A 17212-nucleotide genomic window follows, 5' to 3' on the forward strand; every position below is an offset into this window, starting at 1 on the left:
TCTGGGGGGCGTCCCTACAGCTCCCTGCCATATTTTCATCTGCAAATTCCTGACTCTCAACTTCTTCATTCCAACTCATGGTTCAGGTGGCTGGAGAAAGCCCTCAAGTATGTTTTTCCTGGGGGTATTCACACACACATAGCATCTTTCATTTCCTTGGATTGCGGGCATCTCACTTTAGCTGTCAAAGGTGCAAAAAAGAGCTTCCTAATATTGCAATGAAGAACTCGTGGGACAACGCAGAGCCTGCCTCACCACACCTTGCATATAGCCAACAGAGGATTTAGACCTCATCGTGGGTGTTAGTCTCTGTACATAACCAGCCCTTGGGAATGTTGACATTATCTCATGCCACCTTGTAATTCAATCTTTTATTTTAAAGATGCATTTAGCTATAAATGTCTTTGCACTAATTGGTACCCTAAGCACTGAAAACTCATCTTCTAAAGTCTGTTTGGAAAAGTTTATACTATTTTTTGTAAATAAAGTTCACATACAGCGAAACGTATCTTAAGTGTGCAAACAGAATGAGTTTCGGTAAAACTCAGGTACACCTGTAACTGCCGAAACACTCAAGATACAGCCCTTTCCCATGACCCCCAGTGTTGGTGGGTCTCCACCCGCCATACACAAGCGCTGTTCTGATTTCTATCACCATGTGTCAGTTTTGCCCGTTCTTGAGCTCCAAAACGATGTAATCCTAGAGTGCGTACTCTTTCTGGAGGCACTGATTGTATCACGAGGATGGCAGAGTTGGCAACGTTAGGAAAGGGGGCTTCGGAACAGCACTGTAATGCCTGGGCCACCCCGAGTCTGCCAGCTGACTGGTGATGCCCCTTCCACATATTTTTTCCCAGCCCGATCAGTGCCACATTTAACAATGATTTATCAGGTCTCTCCACTGTCTTTTAACCTGGAACATTTTTTGGTTCTTCTGTGTTTCTTCATGTTGACATTTTGGAAACTGGTTACTTGGTAGCCAGCTGATCGCATCCAGTTTGTTTGATAATTCTTCATGATTCGATGCAGGTTGTGCATTTTTGGCAAATACCATGGAAGCGATGTTGTTTTCATTTGCTTACTGGCCATTTGTGTGTTTCCTTTGTGAAATGTCTTCTGAGATTTTGTGTGTATTTTTATGTTAGACTGTTTGCCTTAGTTATTAATTTGTAGGAGTTCTTTATGGATACTGAATACAACTGTACACACACACACACATAAGTCAGTACAAGTTTCCTTGTACATACACATGTCTGATATAATGGTAAGATATATTTGTCAGATACCTTACATAAATTATATATAATGTTTGTCAGATATATCTATATATATCTATATCTATATCTATCTATCTATATATATATATAGTACAGGGTCTGGCACAAATAATACCCCTGTTTTATTAAAAAATCTTTTATCACAAAATCATAACCATGTAATTCTATAACATAACAATATCACACTCAAGCACACCCTATGACATTTTAGGTGAAATGTTCAAATTAAAACTATAAATTATTACACTCATTACTCTATCAACCACACTCAAGTAGGTGTTACTTCTGCCATATATTACATATAAATGTGTGTATAAAATATTCTCTATTGGTCCATAGTTACATATACTTAATTTATATTTTATCTACATTAATACTTATATGTGCATGTATAAATCTGTATGTACCTATAACTCCACTCACATCTAAAAGGTAAAATCATAGTTCTTCATGTCAAATATAAGAACATCGCAGCAAATAGCTTCAAATAATTTATATTCTGTCTTTTGTGTTATTATATCTAATTATGTGATAAACTAATAATATAGTGTTATAATTTTCTAATTTGTCAATTGTTGTTTTAAAAAATTGAAAGAGAAAACACTATTTTGCTAAACATTTACTGAAGTATTTATCATGTCTCATGCTTTTTATGCCTATAGATCTGAGTTTCTATTTTCGCTCATTTTCTTCATCCAGAATGAGGTCATTTACTGTTTCTTAACATGCAGGTCTTTTCGCATCATATTCTTGGAGCTTTTGTTTATTGAAAATATATGGAAGTCTAGGCTGACGGCTTTTAAAAAATCTTTTTCACCATTTAATGACATCACTCCATTGTCTTCTGCCCTCCAAAGTGTCCGATGAGAAGTCGTGCACCATTTACATTGATAGCCCCTTGATGTAATGTTTTTCCTCCCTTAGAACTAACTATACAGGGTTCTATTTATCTTTGATTTTCAGCAACTAGACTCTGATGTGCTTGCATATGATTTTCTTTGTTTTTATTCTTCTTGGGGTTTGCTGAGTTTCTTAGATCCATGACGTTATTTCTTACACCAAATTTCTGGAAATGATGGACATTATTTCTTCTAAATAGAAAACTATTTCTAAATAGTTTTCTTCCTCATTCTCTAAGACCTATTTTTCAGAGCCTGTAATCGTATGTATACCAGGGGATCGGATGGATGCCCCACACATCACTGAGGCTCTGGTAATGACATTTGGAGTCCTCTTCTCCCTGCGCTGCCGCTTGGGTAATTTCTTCTGCTCTGTCCTCAGGTTCACTCGCCCTCTCTTCTCCCTTCTGCAATCTTCCATTAAAGCCAACACAGTAAATTTGCTCATTTCTGTTTGTTCCATGTTATAGTTGCTGTTTCTCTGCTGGTCTCTCCCACATGTCCGTTCATCATGCTGGGATTTTCCTTTGAGTTACTGACCATGTTGCAAATAGCTGTGAAGCCCTTGCCTGCTGATTCCAATATCTGGATCCTCTCAGGACCTGCTTCTATGCCCAGGTCACATGTTTGCCATGTGACCTCTGATCACGGCATCCTATTTTTTTGTTTGTTTTCAACATTTAGTTATTTTTATCATATTCTTGGGTTCTCCTTCAATTTTTTTCAGTTCAGGTACCAATCAAGTTTTTCAAGCTACTTCATTTTCATATCTTAAGAATCACTACTTAAAAAGGAAGGTTATTTCTTCCTTCTTAGAATCTCCACTCCCCTTTCTCAATTGGCAGGTGATTCACCAGTTCAGGCCGCTGTCCTTCTACACCTGAATCCCACAGGCTGTGCTCTCCTGCTTTCCCTCCGTGTTCCCGTCACCCCCACCATGAGGACTCGAGAACATCTTCAGAGGAAATGTGGTGTCACTGGAGATGTCACCTAATCTTTTCCCCTCTTTTAAGGGTTAAACCCTTTCTGCCTCCCTTGGGCTGTCTCTTCAGTGTGTGCATCTAGTTTCATTTTCCACACGTTTTACCTTCTTGCAGGTTCATTAGTCTGATACATGCTATTCTATCATTTCAACAAATAGGACCTTTTCTCATTTTTTTTTGCTCTTCCATTTTGCAGTTATTCTGGTTTTTGATCTTGAATGTGTGAATATTGGATTCCAGTTTTGTAAGACTTCCATTACCGTTCCTTTGGCCTGACAGGGAATACTCTCCAATTCTGCATGATATCAATGGCCATTCTTAGTTCGGGGGATCATGAGTTTTTACATTTATGTGAACCCATAGTATTTCATTGGTAGTAACAGGAGGTTATAGTGGAGCTAGTTAGGCACCGTTTTAAGGCAGATACTAGGTACATACGTGTAGTTCCGTTTCTGCTCTCCTTTGCTACATTAGCACTGTCATCTCTCAGAAGAGAAAAAAATAAATTGAAGCTTCTTGTCCTGAATGGAAACTGACATGCGGCAAACAAATCCGCGAGTACGCTCAGCGTGCTCCTCCTCCTCCTTTTCCTCATTCAAGTGACAGGCTTCTTTGGAGATGAAAGCAGACGCTAATTTCCCGGTGAGACCTGAGTGTCTTTGAAATCCTTCTTGCTGTCACTCTGTGATAACCTGAACCCTTTCGACATCATTATGGATTATCAATATGCTCTTTAGGTTTTCTTAGGCACCAGATGGTTGCCATGGTAACTGGGCCTGGAAAGGTAATCTCTCCCTTTTCTACAAAGACTCTAAAAATAGGGACTATGTGAGGACTGCAGTGCATCATCATTAACAATCCAGCTCTGTACAAATTGATTACTTTCTGCACCTAATTATTATGTGGAACACAGTGTCAGGCATTTTTATGAGTTCCGTGCCTTCAGCTAATTTCATCTCTGCTTTAAAAAACTCACTGCCAGCACGTAAATGCTTGAATCAAAATAAGAATGTCATTTTAAGCTTATTCTTAAAAATTGACTGAGGCTAAAAAAGAAATTACGGAAATATCCTTTTAGCACCAAGACATATTTAAACTTATTTTCATACATAAAAAGGATTTTATTTTTTCTCCCTTTAGAATCCGTGAAAGTCATGTCATTATTTTATATATTGATAACAGGAAAATTCTAAATTATATGTAAAGACACAGTGAAGACACACAAATATAAAGATAAAAGCTAGTTCAATGATCTGGTGATGAACATATGTCTCACTCGAATGTTACTTTAATAGCGTCTTTCCCTGGCTGATCAATGAGCTTGAAGATGCAAGTAGGTTGTAGACAGTTAAATAAACAACCACAACAATAAAACATACCTGAAGCCTATCATTATACTACATGGTAATCCCTCAGAAATTCCATTCACCTAAATCTTTGAATATTTGGACCCAACCGGGGACAACGCTCCAAGCCAGATGCCATTTTTCACTCCGTCAAACACTATATTGAAATGCTGCCTTGCGTTTTGCCTCTAACGCTGTGCTTCTCAACAAGGGGACTGTTGTGCACCCCTGGGACATTTGGCAACATCTGGAGACATTTTTGGCTGTCACAATTTGTAGGAAGGTGCTACTGGCATCTAGTGTGTGGAGGCCAGAGGTGTGGCAAAAATTTAATAGCCCTCCAAAAAGAACACAATTGAGATGTCCTGGCCTAGGGGAGGGTGAACTGTCAAGCAAACCATGAGTTTCAAAGTTTCAGAGGTCTCTATTGTGCCAAGTAAGTTTAAACATGGAAGTGGGCAAGGTTTATGTTAATTAACTATATGTGACATGACATTACTTATGTGACTTCTACCATGCACAATTTCCATTTTGCCAGAGCCCATTCTTTCATTTGCCTGATTTATCTTGCAAAATTATGTAGCGTTATTAGCTCGTCCTATAGATAGAAAGGCGTAGAGGGGTAGAAAGGTCAGACAGGTAAAGACAGGTCAGACAGGTACAAAGCGGAGAGTTCCCAGCCCTGTTCCGCCCTTTATTCTCCTCTCTGAGAGCTCTGGGTTTGGGATCTCTCTCAGCCGAACCCTGTAAGGAGGCCCACTGACCTTCGAGGACCACCTGCACAAAGTCTTGAGCGGACAGCTTGTCCTTGCGCACAAAGCACTGGTACGCGCCCCCGTCACTTTTGACCATGTGATCCATGATAAGGTTTTCGTGGTTGATCCCTGTGATCCTCACATTTTTGCCAGGGTTGAGGATTTCACCGTTTCGGTACCAGGAGAGTTCCTGGTCCTCGCTTCCTGTCACACTGCAGGACAAGGACACCTGGCTGCCCACGCTGCTTTTGACTTTCCTGGGGCTGATGGTGGCTTTCAGTGGCTCTGGAGGGGTGGGGCAAGAGAAAACAGAGAAGGTAAAGATATCACACGTGTAGACAGCATTTCAACAACACGCTGGGCTCTTGACGGGGCAAGCCCCTCACTGCAGACCCACTCCGTCAGTTCTTGCGCTCAGGGCTGTGCGAGGGCACGGCGTTGTGTGTGGAAGCACCCTCTTTGCCATTTGTTTTCCTGGACTTCTCTCCCTACGGAGCACGTAGACTAACGTTGGTCAAATTGCTTTCTCACTGAATACGCATGAGTATTAAGTCACTGGCAATAAGAAATGCAATGCACTGGTTACCAGGATGGACAGAAATATTTGAATATTTAAATCTTACCTGCCTTGTCGCAAGGTGGATTAGGTGGGTTTGCTCTGGGCCATTCCCACACACACATGTACTCAGTCACATCCCTTCTGTGGCTAAACCAGGGCTAGCACCAGTTGTAAGGAAACAAGCTGGTGTGAGGATTCATGACCGTGAAGCAGGGTTTTGTTTTGTTTGCTTGATTAAAATGAGGCTCACTGGTCTGGGCAGGGTTGGAAACCTCATCCTTGACTTCCTATGTTTTCATTCAACAAACCCAATTCAGTTTAGCAAGCTTTTATTGAACATCTACTGTATACCAAGGACGGGATTAAAATCACAGGTGAGACAAAGATGAATAACATTTGTGGTACAACTAGCACATACCATAAAGTTAGCAAACACCTTTGGTACATTATTTAAGCCAATCTTCCCACAATCCTGCAAGTTTTGTGTCATCTCCATTTTGCAGAAGAGGAAATGGTTATTTGGAAAAATTAACTAACCACATCCACTCAACAGGTAAATGGCAAACACCAGTGTTTTACCCCAGTTATTCCTCCTGCTTACATCATCACACTGTGAAGTCTTTGGTTCCAAGGAGCCTAGGGTTCTAGGTGGATAAAACAAACACAAGAATGAATTTGGTAACAAAGAAGTCTAATAGAGACATATAAATGTGTGGCAGGGCATCAACAGGAAGTCCCCAGAGAGCAGGCATGGGTAGAGCTGCGGCTAGGGGGCGCTGCAGAGACCGGGGCCTGCGGAACGGGGGCGGAGCACAGCCACGGCCACAGCGCAGGAAGAGCTCCTGGTCTGGGTGCCAGACTGCGTCCTGCAGGGGAGGAGCGGGAGAAAAACGACAAAGGCTGCCTGGGGCAAGGCTGCAAAGAGCCTCCGTATTTTGCAATTCATTCAGAGGAAACAAAAGAAAGCTTGCTGGGATTTTAAGAAGGAAGTGCTACAGTCGAGCACATTTTTAGGAGAATGGGTTGCTCACATTGTGTTGGGCAAACCGGAATGGGGACATTGGTCAGTGGAGAGGCATCGGATATGAGGAGCTGAGGCCCAATGAAGACTCCATCTGAGACAGGGCAGAGGTGAATGGCACAGCTGAGAAACACTGAGATTCAACCTCTAGGATTCTGTAGGACTTGCCGAGAGAGAGAGAGAGAGAGAGAGAGAGAGAGAGAGAGAGAGAGAGAGGGAGGGAGGGAGGGAGGGAGGGAGGGAGGGAGGGAGGGAGAGAGAGAGAGAGGGAGGGAGAGAGAAGGGTTAAAAAGGGCCCAAAATTTAAACTTTGCCATTGGAGATGGCTGAAGGTGTGGGGAGATGCCTGGAATACTGAGGAGAGCCATGTACAAGGGAGAGATGGTGGAGAGTTGGGTTTGGGACATTGCCCTTTGGAAGTGCCACCTACACATTGGATATAAAATTGGGAGACACGCTCTCCTGGCACTCAAAAAAAAAAAAGAGCAGAGGCTCAACATTTGTATTCAGGGCTCTTTCCAGAGGGGAGGAGTTTGAGCCAGAAGAATAAAAGAGAGCGCCATAGGAAGAGAAGAGATCAAATGGAGATCTGATACCCCAGAGAATGCTGTTAGTCAAGAGAAGAAGGAAAAAAAAAACAAATAAAAGGAGTAGTCAGAAGGGAGGATGGGAACATTCTAGAAGCCTTTGAGAACCTGTCCAAACGTGACAGAAGAGTCCAGTGATGAAAACGTACACTCAGAATTAAGACGTTCCCACAAATGGCTTTAAAAATGTAGAGCGTGCTCAATGCTTTTGCAGAGAAAGCCACAAAGTGCTCTGAGCTGAGCAGAAGATGGGGTGAGGGGGTGGGGGTGGCTTTGGGGAAGGGCATTGCCTTGAATTTAGGAAGATGGGAAGTTTCCGACACTCATGTATTTGAAGCCCATCCTCGAGGTGGAGGGAGCAACGTGACTTGCAACTAGGAAAAGAACAGGTTTGTACAGGGACTAGGAAATGGGGACACTTATTTAGCAGGTGTGGATAGGCTTAGCAGGTTGTTTTGAAGCAAAACCATGGGAAATATGACCAGGCAAGTTCCCTTGGGATGCTTTCGATAATCTCAGAAGATATAACCTTTTTTTCAACAGCAAATAGGGAGCCATAAAACATGTTTTTCTGTAAAGGAGATTTTGAGCCTGTGGGAATAATTCTTATTTGCTGCCCAATGCGTCATTATTTCATGTGCGAGGTTCCTCGGCACCAGACATGGAACGGTGCCAGCGTCATGTGCCATTGCTTTCTGACCCCAGCTTGAGCAAGCTGGAGCGATGTTTGTGGGACGCACCCTGGGCTGCTAGGTCAGACAGTCGCTGGGATATTTAAGTATATTCTTTTGGGCTGGGATTGTGCTCAAGCAATCTACACTCAGGGTGACACTGAAGAGCACTTCCACAGCCAGGCAGGGGCGGGGGGAAAGCCAGGGGAAGAACATGCCTCCCTTTCTGTATCAGACTCTCGTGATCCAGTTTCTTCAGTTCAGTTCATTGAATTAGATATATATATATATACATATATATACATATATAACACTATATATGTGTGTGTGTGTGTGTGTATATATATATATATATATATAATATAACATTACACTGGCAACTTAGAGCCATCTATTTTGACCAACACTCTGCCGCCCCATCCTGCCCACGTGGTGTTGGGTGACTCATTGTGACTGGGTTTCTGCGGGAGCCAGACGGAGGGTATCCTTCAGGACTAGGGTGTCCCCCCCATCTCACACCCCTCCTCCCTCCGAGTCTGCCTCCAGCACCCTCCTCTGCACAGTCCCCGAGACAGACCCCACACGCCAGCTGGAAACTTGACAGATCCACCACACTTGGGCTAAATGGCCTACACTGTTGAGTCCACATCCAATATTTGAATAATTTCCAGCCCAAAATTTCTACCAGCTATAGCCCCACTGGGGAATGTAAAGTAGCATCTGGAAACAGGCCAAAGACAGCCGCGGTGACCTGACTGTGATTGGCAGCACAGCCCTGCCCCTCTTCCTCTGTCGATTTCCAGGAAGGCTGGCCCTTCCTAATTCAACAGCTAGGTAATGGGATCTTGGGCCTGCGATCTGGGGCCTAATGGGAGTCTCGGAATTCTGGGAATGGGAATCAGACCGAATTCAATCCTAAGCTCCAAACTCTCCAGCTGTGTAACCTTGAGTCATCTGAGGGTCAAATTTCCTCATCTGCAAAATGGGGCTAACATTGGTGTCAGCAGGACTGTGGTGGAAAATTGGTGGAATGCTACAGAGAAAGCCCGGAGGTCAGCTTGTCACAAGAGCTCCATCAGTGGCAGCCGACATCGCCGTGGTAAGTTACCATCCAACTTACGTTTCACGTACAGGCGGCCTATCACCTTAGCAGTTCCGTATCTGTTGGACACTTCACACACATAGCTGCCTGAGTCCAAGGGACGAGTGTTCTCAATGAGTAGCCCCGTCACGGTTTTCTGGAACCTTCCAGAAAGTTCCAGGGGCATGTTGTCTTTCAGCCAGCGGTAATCTGGCTCAGGGTGCCCAAGCGCTTTGCAAGGCAGCTCCACGCGCTGCCCTGCCATGGCTTTGCGATGATCAAACCCATCCAGTATGGATGGGGCTGAGTTCGCTGGGTCTGTGGAAGGAAGAAAAACTCTTAGACACAGTGAAGGAGGGGCTGGAGTGGTCATTTAGACTCACAGGACCGCATGTGTAACTGAAACTCTGTATGGCATACCAACTATGGATACAGATCTTTAAGGTTTTGTAGAGAAACAGAAAAAAAAAGCCTTATCTATATAAATTTTTTTCTGCTCAAAATTTGTACGAGTTTGAAGTGGAAACATCTTTATTTTTCATGCCCTGCTAAACACGAAGAGCTTCAGAAACAGTGTGCTTCCGTGGGAGCTGCCCTCTCAGGCCAAGAACTGGGTGTTTTTATAACCAGAGAATATTGTCCCTTTCAAGAGAGCGGCAATAGCAGAAATATTTAACACTAGTGTACGTTAGGCCACAAAACAGATTTTTATACATAGTTATTAAATCTGGAAGGGTTTCATTTTGGTTATTTATTTCACACGTACTATGGGCACCCCGAGCCCGGAACCAGCCCAGAGCTGGGCACAGGAGACGCAGTGGTGGAGACGATGGGGAAGGTGCCCTCGCAGAGCTTACGTTCTAGTTGGGCGGGGTGTGGGGGGGCCCAGGAAGTGTGTTAGCAACCCACACACGAAGATAGCTGGGCTCGTAGCAAGTGCGGTGAAGGGAACACGTGGGGTGGCAGGGCGAGTGAAGGTGAACGTGTTGGGGGCGGCGTGAGGGGCTTTGGGAGTGGTCTCTATGGGTGAGCTCTCTGCACAGACCCTATCTGACCTGAGAGGAAGGAATGAAGACAAGGTGTGGCAAAAATTAAATGGTTCAAATAAAGAAGCTTCCGGATTATCAATTATAGCATCGCCCTGTTGTTAGAAACTTACGATGCATCCTTAGCTGTTCTACCAAATGATGTTTGGCCTGCATTATGGTCTTGAGCCAAATGCGGGAAAGGACAAAACCTTCTCAAGATCTGGGGCATGGACACCACTCGGCTCAGTGTCCAAGCTCGCTCGGAGGAAGGCATGTCCTCAGGGATAACCACGGAGAATGTAGAATAGAGATCCCTGATTGGATGTTTCTTTTTTTTTAAAGGTAAATTTAAATCATTACTATTATTATTATTTAAGATTTTATTTATTTTTAGAGAGGGAAGGGAGGGAGATAGAAAGAGAGAGAGAGAGAAACATCAATGTGCGGTTGCTGGGGGTTATGGCCTGCAACCCAGGCATGTACCCTGGCTGGGAATCGAACCTGCGACCCTTTGGTTCGCAGCCTGCGCTCAATCCACTGAGCTACGCCAGCCAGGGCGGATGTTTCAAATGAAACTCAATGGCCTTGCCTTGCTCTCTCTTCTACTCCTTCCTATTTAGAATAGCAGATGCAGCCACACTGGTCTCCACGAGGACATTACAAAACAGACGTGGGCTCCTGACACTTAATTATCTTGGTCTCCGTGAGGAAAGTGCTATGATTGTTTGGCCCGCCTGGTAGTAAACCCCAGTGCGAACTGGATATCCTCTCACTTTCCCAGTAAGAACCTTCTAGAAAGATCTCTTTAACACACTGTGATTCCATAGTCAGCCACCGGGGGAGCCAGCAGGCACAGATGAAGACAGGATGAAATCAGCTGTAACTTCATGACTTCTGTTGCAACCACAGAGACACAGACCCTCAGCCAACCGGCAGCTCCCTTCACTTCCCTGGTGCTTAGGAGAACAATGTGGCTGTTCCATGGGATACGATGAGGGGACCTAAATCATCTCCTAAGGGATCTGCGAGGGAGTTTCCAGGGCTCTCCTGAAGTTCCGTCCTTCGTGAAGGGAAGGATGTGTATTCCGTAATTACACTCACGCACTTGTCAGACTGCGGGGCTCCGCAGGGGTTAGACACATTTAAAAGGCCACAGTGCCAGCTGTGGAGCCCTTGTCCGTGCAGACCTCGTGCTCAACGCTCGGGGCAGGCTCTCGTGGTGATGTTTGGTCATATACAGAGTTAGCACAACTAAACAGCAGCACTGTATTTAATTTTTATCACTTAGTCTTCCAACATTTTATTTAAATATTTAAAAGCTATTTTAAAATAGCTTTTATCACAAAAATTTGCAAGCTCACACAAAAGTAGTGAAAAATAATATAATGCACTTCATATATGCATCACCCAGACTCAACAGGCATCAATGTTTTCTAATCCTTCATCTATTTCTACACGGCCTTTGCTTTCGGTGCTAACATACTTGAGTCAAATCACAGACCCTTTGTTACCACTACATCATTAGCATGTTTCTCTAATACAAATGAATTTCCGTATGCAACCACAGTGCCAACATTATACTACAGTAATAATACATTCCTGGTATTATCTTTTATCTACCCTATATTCCTTTTTTCCTGATGAGCTAAAAAAAGCTTATGATGGTTATTACGATTGAGCTAATTAACTCGGGATTGTTCTACAGTTAACATTTTGTTCCTATTGATCTTGAGTCTCTGTAATCCAGAGCAGATTCGCTTTCTTTTTTTGTCTCGTGTCATTGACTTATTGAAGAAACCGGGTGAGTTGTCTGCAGAAAATCCTGCATCTGAATTTGTGTCTTCATGGAGTCCTTTAACTTGTTCTGCTAGTGCCTTTTCTCTCATAACTGGAGTTTACCTCCAATGGGCTGACTAGATCAAGTTCAACCTTGTGTCTTTGTCTTTGCGCCATGTCACGTGTGGCTTTCCTAAACTTAGCAGTGATAAACAGATCGGCAAGTTTATGTGATGAGGTATGTCTTGAATTAGTTAATTTATTAGGGTTTGAAATGGTGATTTTCTAATTTCCTTTTTTCCTTGACCATATTTGGTAGATGTAAATACTCTGTAAATAAGAACGTGAACTAGGGTTATTTGGTTATACTGAAATACAGCAGCTACGGGAAAGACAGGGAGAATATTTAGCTGGTACCCTAGTTACTACTATGTAGATAAAAGAGAGTCTTATTATTGTTTTTGTTATTATTAAATGTATGTATGTGTATGTGCACATGGGAGTGTATACTGTAGGTGCATGTTGGTACATTAGTACATATACAGAATCATAGTAAACTCAAGAGATGTTTACATATTTAATAGTTATCAGTAAAATATAATAATTGTTTTTTAATATTCAACTCATCACACTTTTGATCAATAAAAGTTCTTTGAAAAGTTGGCTCTTGTATCATTTTGAGGAGACTTCATGAATGTTTCAGGCTCATCTTATACATGACCTGCCCAGACCTATAATCCACGATTTTTCCAAGAGGCCACAGTCCCTTCTCATGGAGAACGATATTTAAAAGACACTATCATTCAGGTGGTAGAGGTGCTTGCTGCTATTGGTTGCCCATCATTTCTAGGCCTTAAGTACACACTTAAAAAATCCCCAGAACAAAAAATCAAGTGTGTACTGATAGTTTGAAGTTTGACACACCAACAATTTTACTTTAAATTTTTGATTTTAAGTTTTTTTCTTACACCAGAAGTCTTGGTTTCAAATAAAAATAACATAAGCATAATTATTTTCTTCCTTTCTCATTTACTAGAAATATAAATATAGTTTTCAAAAATAGCAATATTTTTATAAATAAATATTTTTTCAAAAAATAACTGATATTTTTTAAAATAAGGCAAGCAAATGAATAATTTATTTTAAGCTGTATTTATCTTTAAAATACATTTCTCATAGATATATGGTAAATATTATATCTTAAAGTTACTTTACATAATTATTTTCTGTTTGAAAATCTTAACAACTTGTTATGCATATAGATTTATTTGTTTCAGAGTATTTTCGATTTTTAACATTAAGCTTTTAATTTAATATTTCAAAATATCAAACATGATTTTTTCTATTTTACTATTTTTATTTATTTTTTATTGAAGTATAGTCAGTATACAATCTTATATTGGTTATATTAGTTTTAGGTGTACAACCTAGGGATTAAACATTTTTACTCCTTACAATGTGATCATCCCACTAATTCTTATTTGTTGACTTTTTTTTTTAAAGATTTTATTTATTTATTTTTAGAGAGGGAAGGGAGGGAGAAAGAGAGAGAGAGAGAGACATCAATGTGCGGTTGCTGGGGGCCATGGCCTGCAACCTAGGCATGTGCCCTGACTGGGAATCGAATCTGCAATGCCTGGTTCACAGCCCGCACTCAATCCACTGAGCTACGCCAGCCAGGGCTATTTGTTGACTTTTTGATAATTGTCATTCTGAGTGGTGTGAATTGATATTTCTTTCCTTCTTTTTTATTTTATTTTTTTACATTTTTATTGTTGCTCAAGTACAGTTGTCTCCATTCCCTCCCACCACTCCCCCCACCCCCAACATATACATGATTTTCAAGTTGAAACTATGTAGTAAGATACACTCAAATATGTCTTATTTACATCCACGTCCCCTCCACTATTTCCCCTTAGAGGCAAACTGTTTTGTTAGTTTTTAATTCACCCTTCCAACATTGCTTTTCACAATTAAAAGTAGATGCATACATATACTCCTCTCTCTTCCCTACATAAAAGACAGTATAATTTATATACTGTTCTCACTTTTTTTTTCCGCTTAACAATGTATCCTGGAGATTACTCCACCTCAGTAAGAGAGCTCATCCTCCTTCTTTTTTTGTGTCTGTATGTTGCTCCATTCAGTGTCTGCACCGTAATTTACGTAATTATCCCCCTACTGACAGATACTAAGGTTTTGCTTAAGAAATTCTTCAAATTAGTAACTGTGCATAAGACATTCCTTTGCCACTCCACCACTGGGAGTGGCAAATGTTATTAATATGATCATTATCCTGTAGGGCGAAGGTGTATTAATTTTAAAATGCTCAGAGAGACTGATCGAGAACTGGGGGGAGGTGAGAGGGCAGAAATCCCCAAAGCAATGCACAAGGGGTATCACTACAGCACTAGTAATCCAAGGTCACTTCGACCAATCTTAATTCCTGGATGATACGAAGATGAGCATTAGTCCTGGGAGGCAGTCCTATTTCTGTTTTTTGTGTTTTTTTCTCATATTCTTACAGTCCTGTGACATTTCAACCCCAAGCACGGGGTGTTTATTATTATTATGCTCTACTTTGATGGGACCTAGGCTACAATTCTTACCTACCTGACCCTACTAAGCTTTCACAAGAGTATTTCACCATCTCGGGCTTTCATCTGTCTCCCCTGGAACTGCCCCTTCTGCAAAAGCAGCCCTCGGCGACAGACTAGCTTCCCACCGCCGTTTTCTTCGGGATTTTTACCTGGTATTGTTCACATTAGCTTCTAACAACATCAAGATTTTTTTTTTCACAAATAGCCTTTTTAGTTGTCCTGAGAGAAAAATGATTAGTCCAAATAACTTAGCCCTAGTGTAGAAATCACCACCTTTTTCGCTGTTTTTGAAACCAGCCTACTTTGTTTTATCGATATTTTAAAGAAGACTTATCATTTCTTTTACTGTTTCTAATCTGTTTTCTATTTTATTAAGATCTTTACACTTTCCCCTTAGAAGTAACTTAAACTTGTTCCCTGGATGCTCAAATGATTTAGTATTTTAAATTTATTTATTTTTATTGTTGTTCAAGTACAGTTGTCTCCATTTCCACCCCACCACAGCCCCCCGCCCCATCCATCCCTGCCTATCACCCTCGAACCTACCCCCCTTGGCTTTGTCCACGTGTCCTTTATACATATTCCTTGATGGACCTTCCCCTATTTTCTCCCATTATCCCTCTCCCCTCTGGTTATTGTCAGTTTGTTCTTTATTTTAATTTATGGTTATATTTTGCTTGCTTGTTTGTTTTATTAATTAGCTTCCACTTATAGGTGAGATCCTGTGGTATTTGTCCCTCACCACCTGGCTTGTTTCACTTAGCATAATGCTCTCCAGGTCCATCCAAGCTGTTGCGAAGGGTAGGAGCTCCTTCTTTCTTACTGCTGTGTAGTGTTCCATTGTGTCAATGTACCAGTTCTTTTATCCACTCATTTACTGGTGGGCATTTAGGTTGCTTCCAGTGGTTGGCTATTGTAAATTGTGCTGCTATGAACATTGGGGTGCACAGGTTCTCTTGGATTGGTGTTTCAGGGTTCTTAGGGTATAATCTCAGCAGTGGAATTGCCAGGTCAAAAGGCGGTTCCATTTTTAGTTTTCTGAGGAAATTCCATGCTGTTTTCCACAGTGGCTGCACCCGTCTGCATTCCCACCAACAGTGCACTAGGGTCCCCTTCTGTTCACAACCTCTCCAGCACTTGTTGTTTGCTGACTTGGTCACCAATATACACCATACAAAAAATTCAAGGTGAATAAAAGAGTTAAATATAAGTTGTGATGCCATAAAAGTCCTAGAGGAGAACATAGGCAGGGAAATCTCAGATATTCCACTCAGCAATATTTTCACTGGTAAGTCCCCTAGAGCAAGGGACATAAAGGAAAGAATAAACAAATAGGATCTCATCAAAATAAAAAGCTTCTGCACTGCTAAAGAAAACAGCAGTAAAATGAAAAGGGAAACAACAGCATGGGAAAATATATTTGCAATGATATCTCGGACAAGGGTTTGATCTCCAGAATACATAAAGTACTCACATGACCCCACTCCAGGAAGACAAACCACCCAGTTAAAAAACGGGCAAAGGACCTGAATAGACACTTCTCCAGGGAGGACATACAGAGGAGAGACATATGAAAAGATGCTCAGCATCACCAGCCATCAGGAGATGCAAATTAAAACCACAATGAGATACCGCTTCACACTGGTCAGAATGGTCATCATAAACAAATTATTTAGTGTTAATATTTACAGTTCGTAAGTTTTATTAAAATATGTTGCATGTTGACCATTCTGGGTTCATTTTCTCAGGCATCAGTGTATCACCTCAGTATAGTAACATGTACTCTTCAATTACAGGAATTGTTCTTGAATTATTGCTTTAAGTACATATTTGGACCTATTGTTTGGTTCTCTTCTTAAAGGACTCTAAATATACATGTGTTTTACCATCTTTGCCCGTCATGTATATGTTTTCCCACCAACCCTTCTTACCTCTAGTTGTTTGATTTTCCGCAAATGTTTACTTCCTGGTCTTTACTCCCACTTCATGCTTTCCATTGTGTGTATTCTCTGATGTATTCCTTCTAATTTAATTTTAATTGCATAACAGCATTTTTTAATATTTTTCTTAAATTATACCATTTCATTGTTTCACGGGTTCATGTGTTTAGCCACTTTATTTGTGAACTTTATTTCTGAATTATGCTGCTGTTTCAGAGCATTAAGTCATTTTCAGATGCTAAATTATAGTTTTCATGTGATTTGTAGACAATCTTTAAAATTACTTCTAATTGTCAAAACATCATTTGATTCATTTTCATCTTTCCTCTTGTAATAAAGTTGTGGGAGGTTACATCTTTTTTCCTTTTGTTCCATTTTAAAATGAGATAGGGCTCTTGGTTAACTAGGAGAAGCTCCTTGCAGGAGAGGATAAAAGGCACTTCTGGCTTTTCGCCTTGGTATTACCACGAACAAACTCAACATTTAGCCCATTTCTCAGAGCCAAACCTGGTTTGGGAGGGTTCCCGCCTTTAGCTGTGTGTCTCCTAGATCACCACATTACTTGCTCTCATTTTTCATGCTATATTTTTCTTTCTTTTTTTTATAAAGATTTTATTTATTTATTTTTAGAGAGGGAAGGGAGGGAGAAAGAGAGACAGAAACATCAATGTGCAGTTGCTGGGGTCCAT

The 17212-nt window shown here is 41.4% G+C and overlaps 1 protein-coding gene across 1 annotated transcript in view; it reads right to left on the reverse strand.

Moving 5' to 3' along the window:
• DSCAM (DS cell adhesion molecule) overlaps positions 1–17212 on the reverse strand; it is a 532016-nt gene that overhangs the window by 207373 nt on the left and 307431 nt on the right. The window contains exons 5-6 of the mRNA XM_036017445.1: positions 9219–9497; positions 5270–5545 (exon numbers count right to left, since the gene is read on the reverse strand). Coding sequence (XP_035873338.1) covers positions 5270–5545; positions 9219–9497 — 555 coding nt within the window. The remainder of the gene's footprint in view (positions 1–5269; positions 5546–9218; positions 9498–17212) is intronic.

This window comes from Phyllostomus discolor, chromosome 2 (assembly GCF_004126475.2).
Source record: "Phyllostomus discolor isolate MPI-MPIP mPhyDis1 chromosome 2, mPhyDis1.pri.v3, whole genome shotgun sequence".
Classification (NCBI taxonomy): Eukaryota; Metazoa; Chordata; class Mammalia; order Chiroptera; family Phyllostomidae; genus Phyllostomus; species Phyllostomus discolor.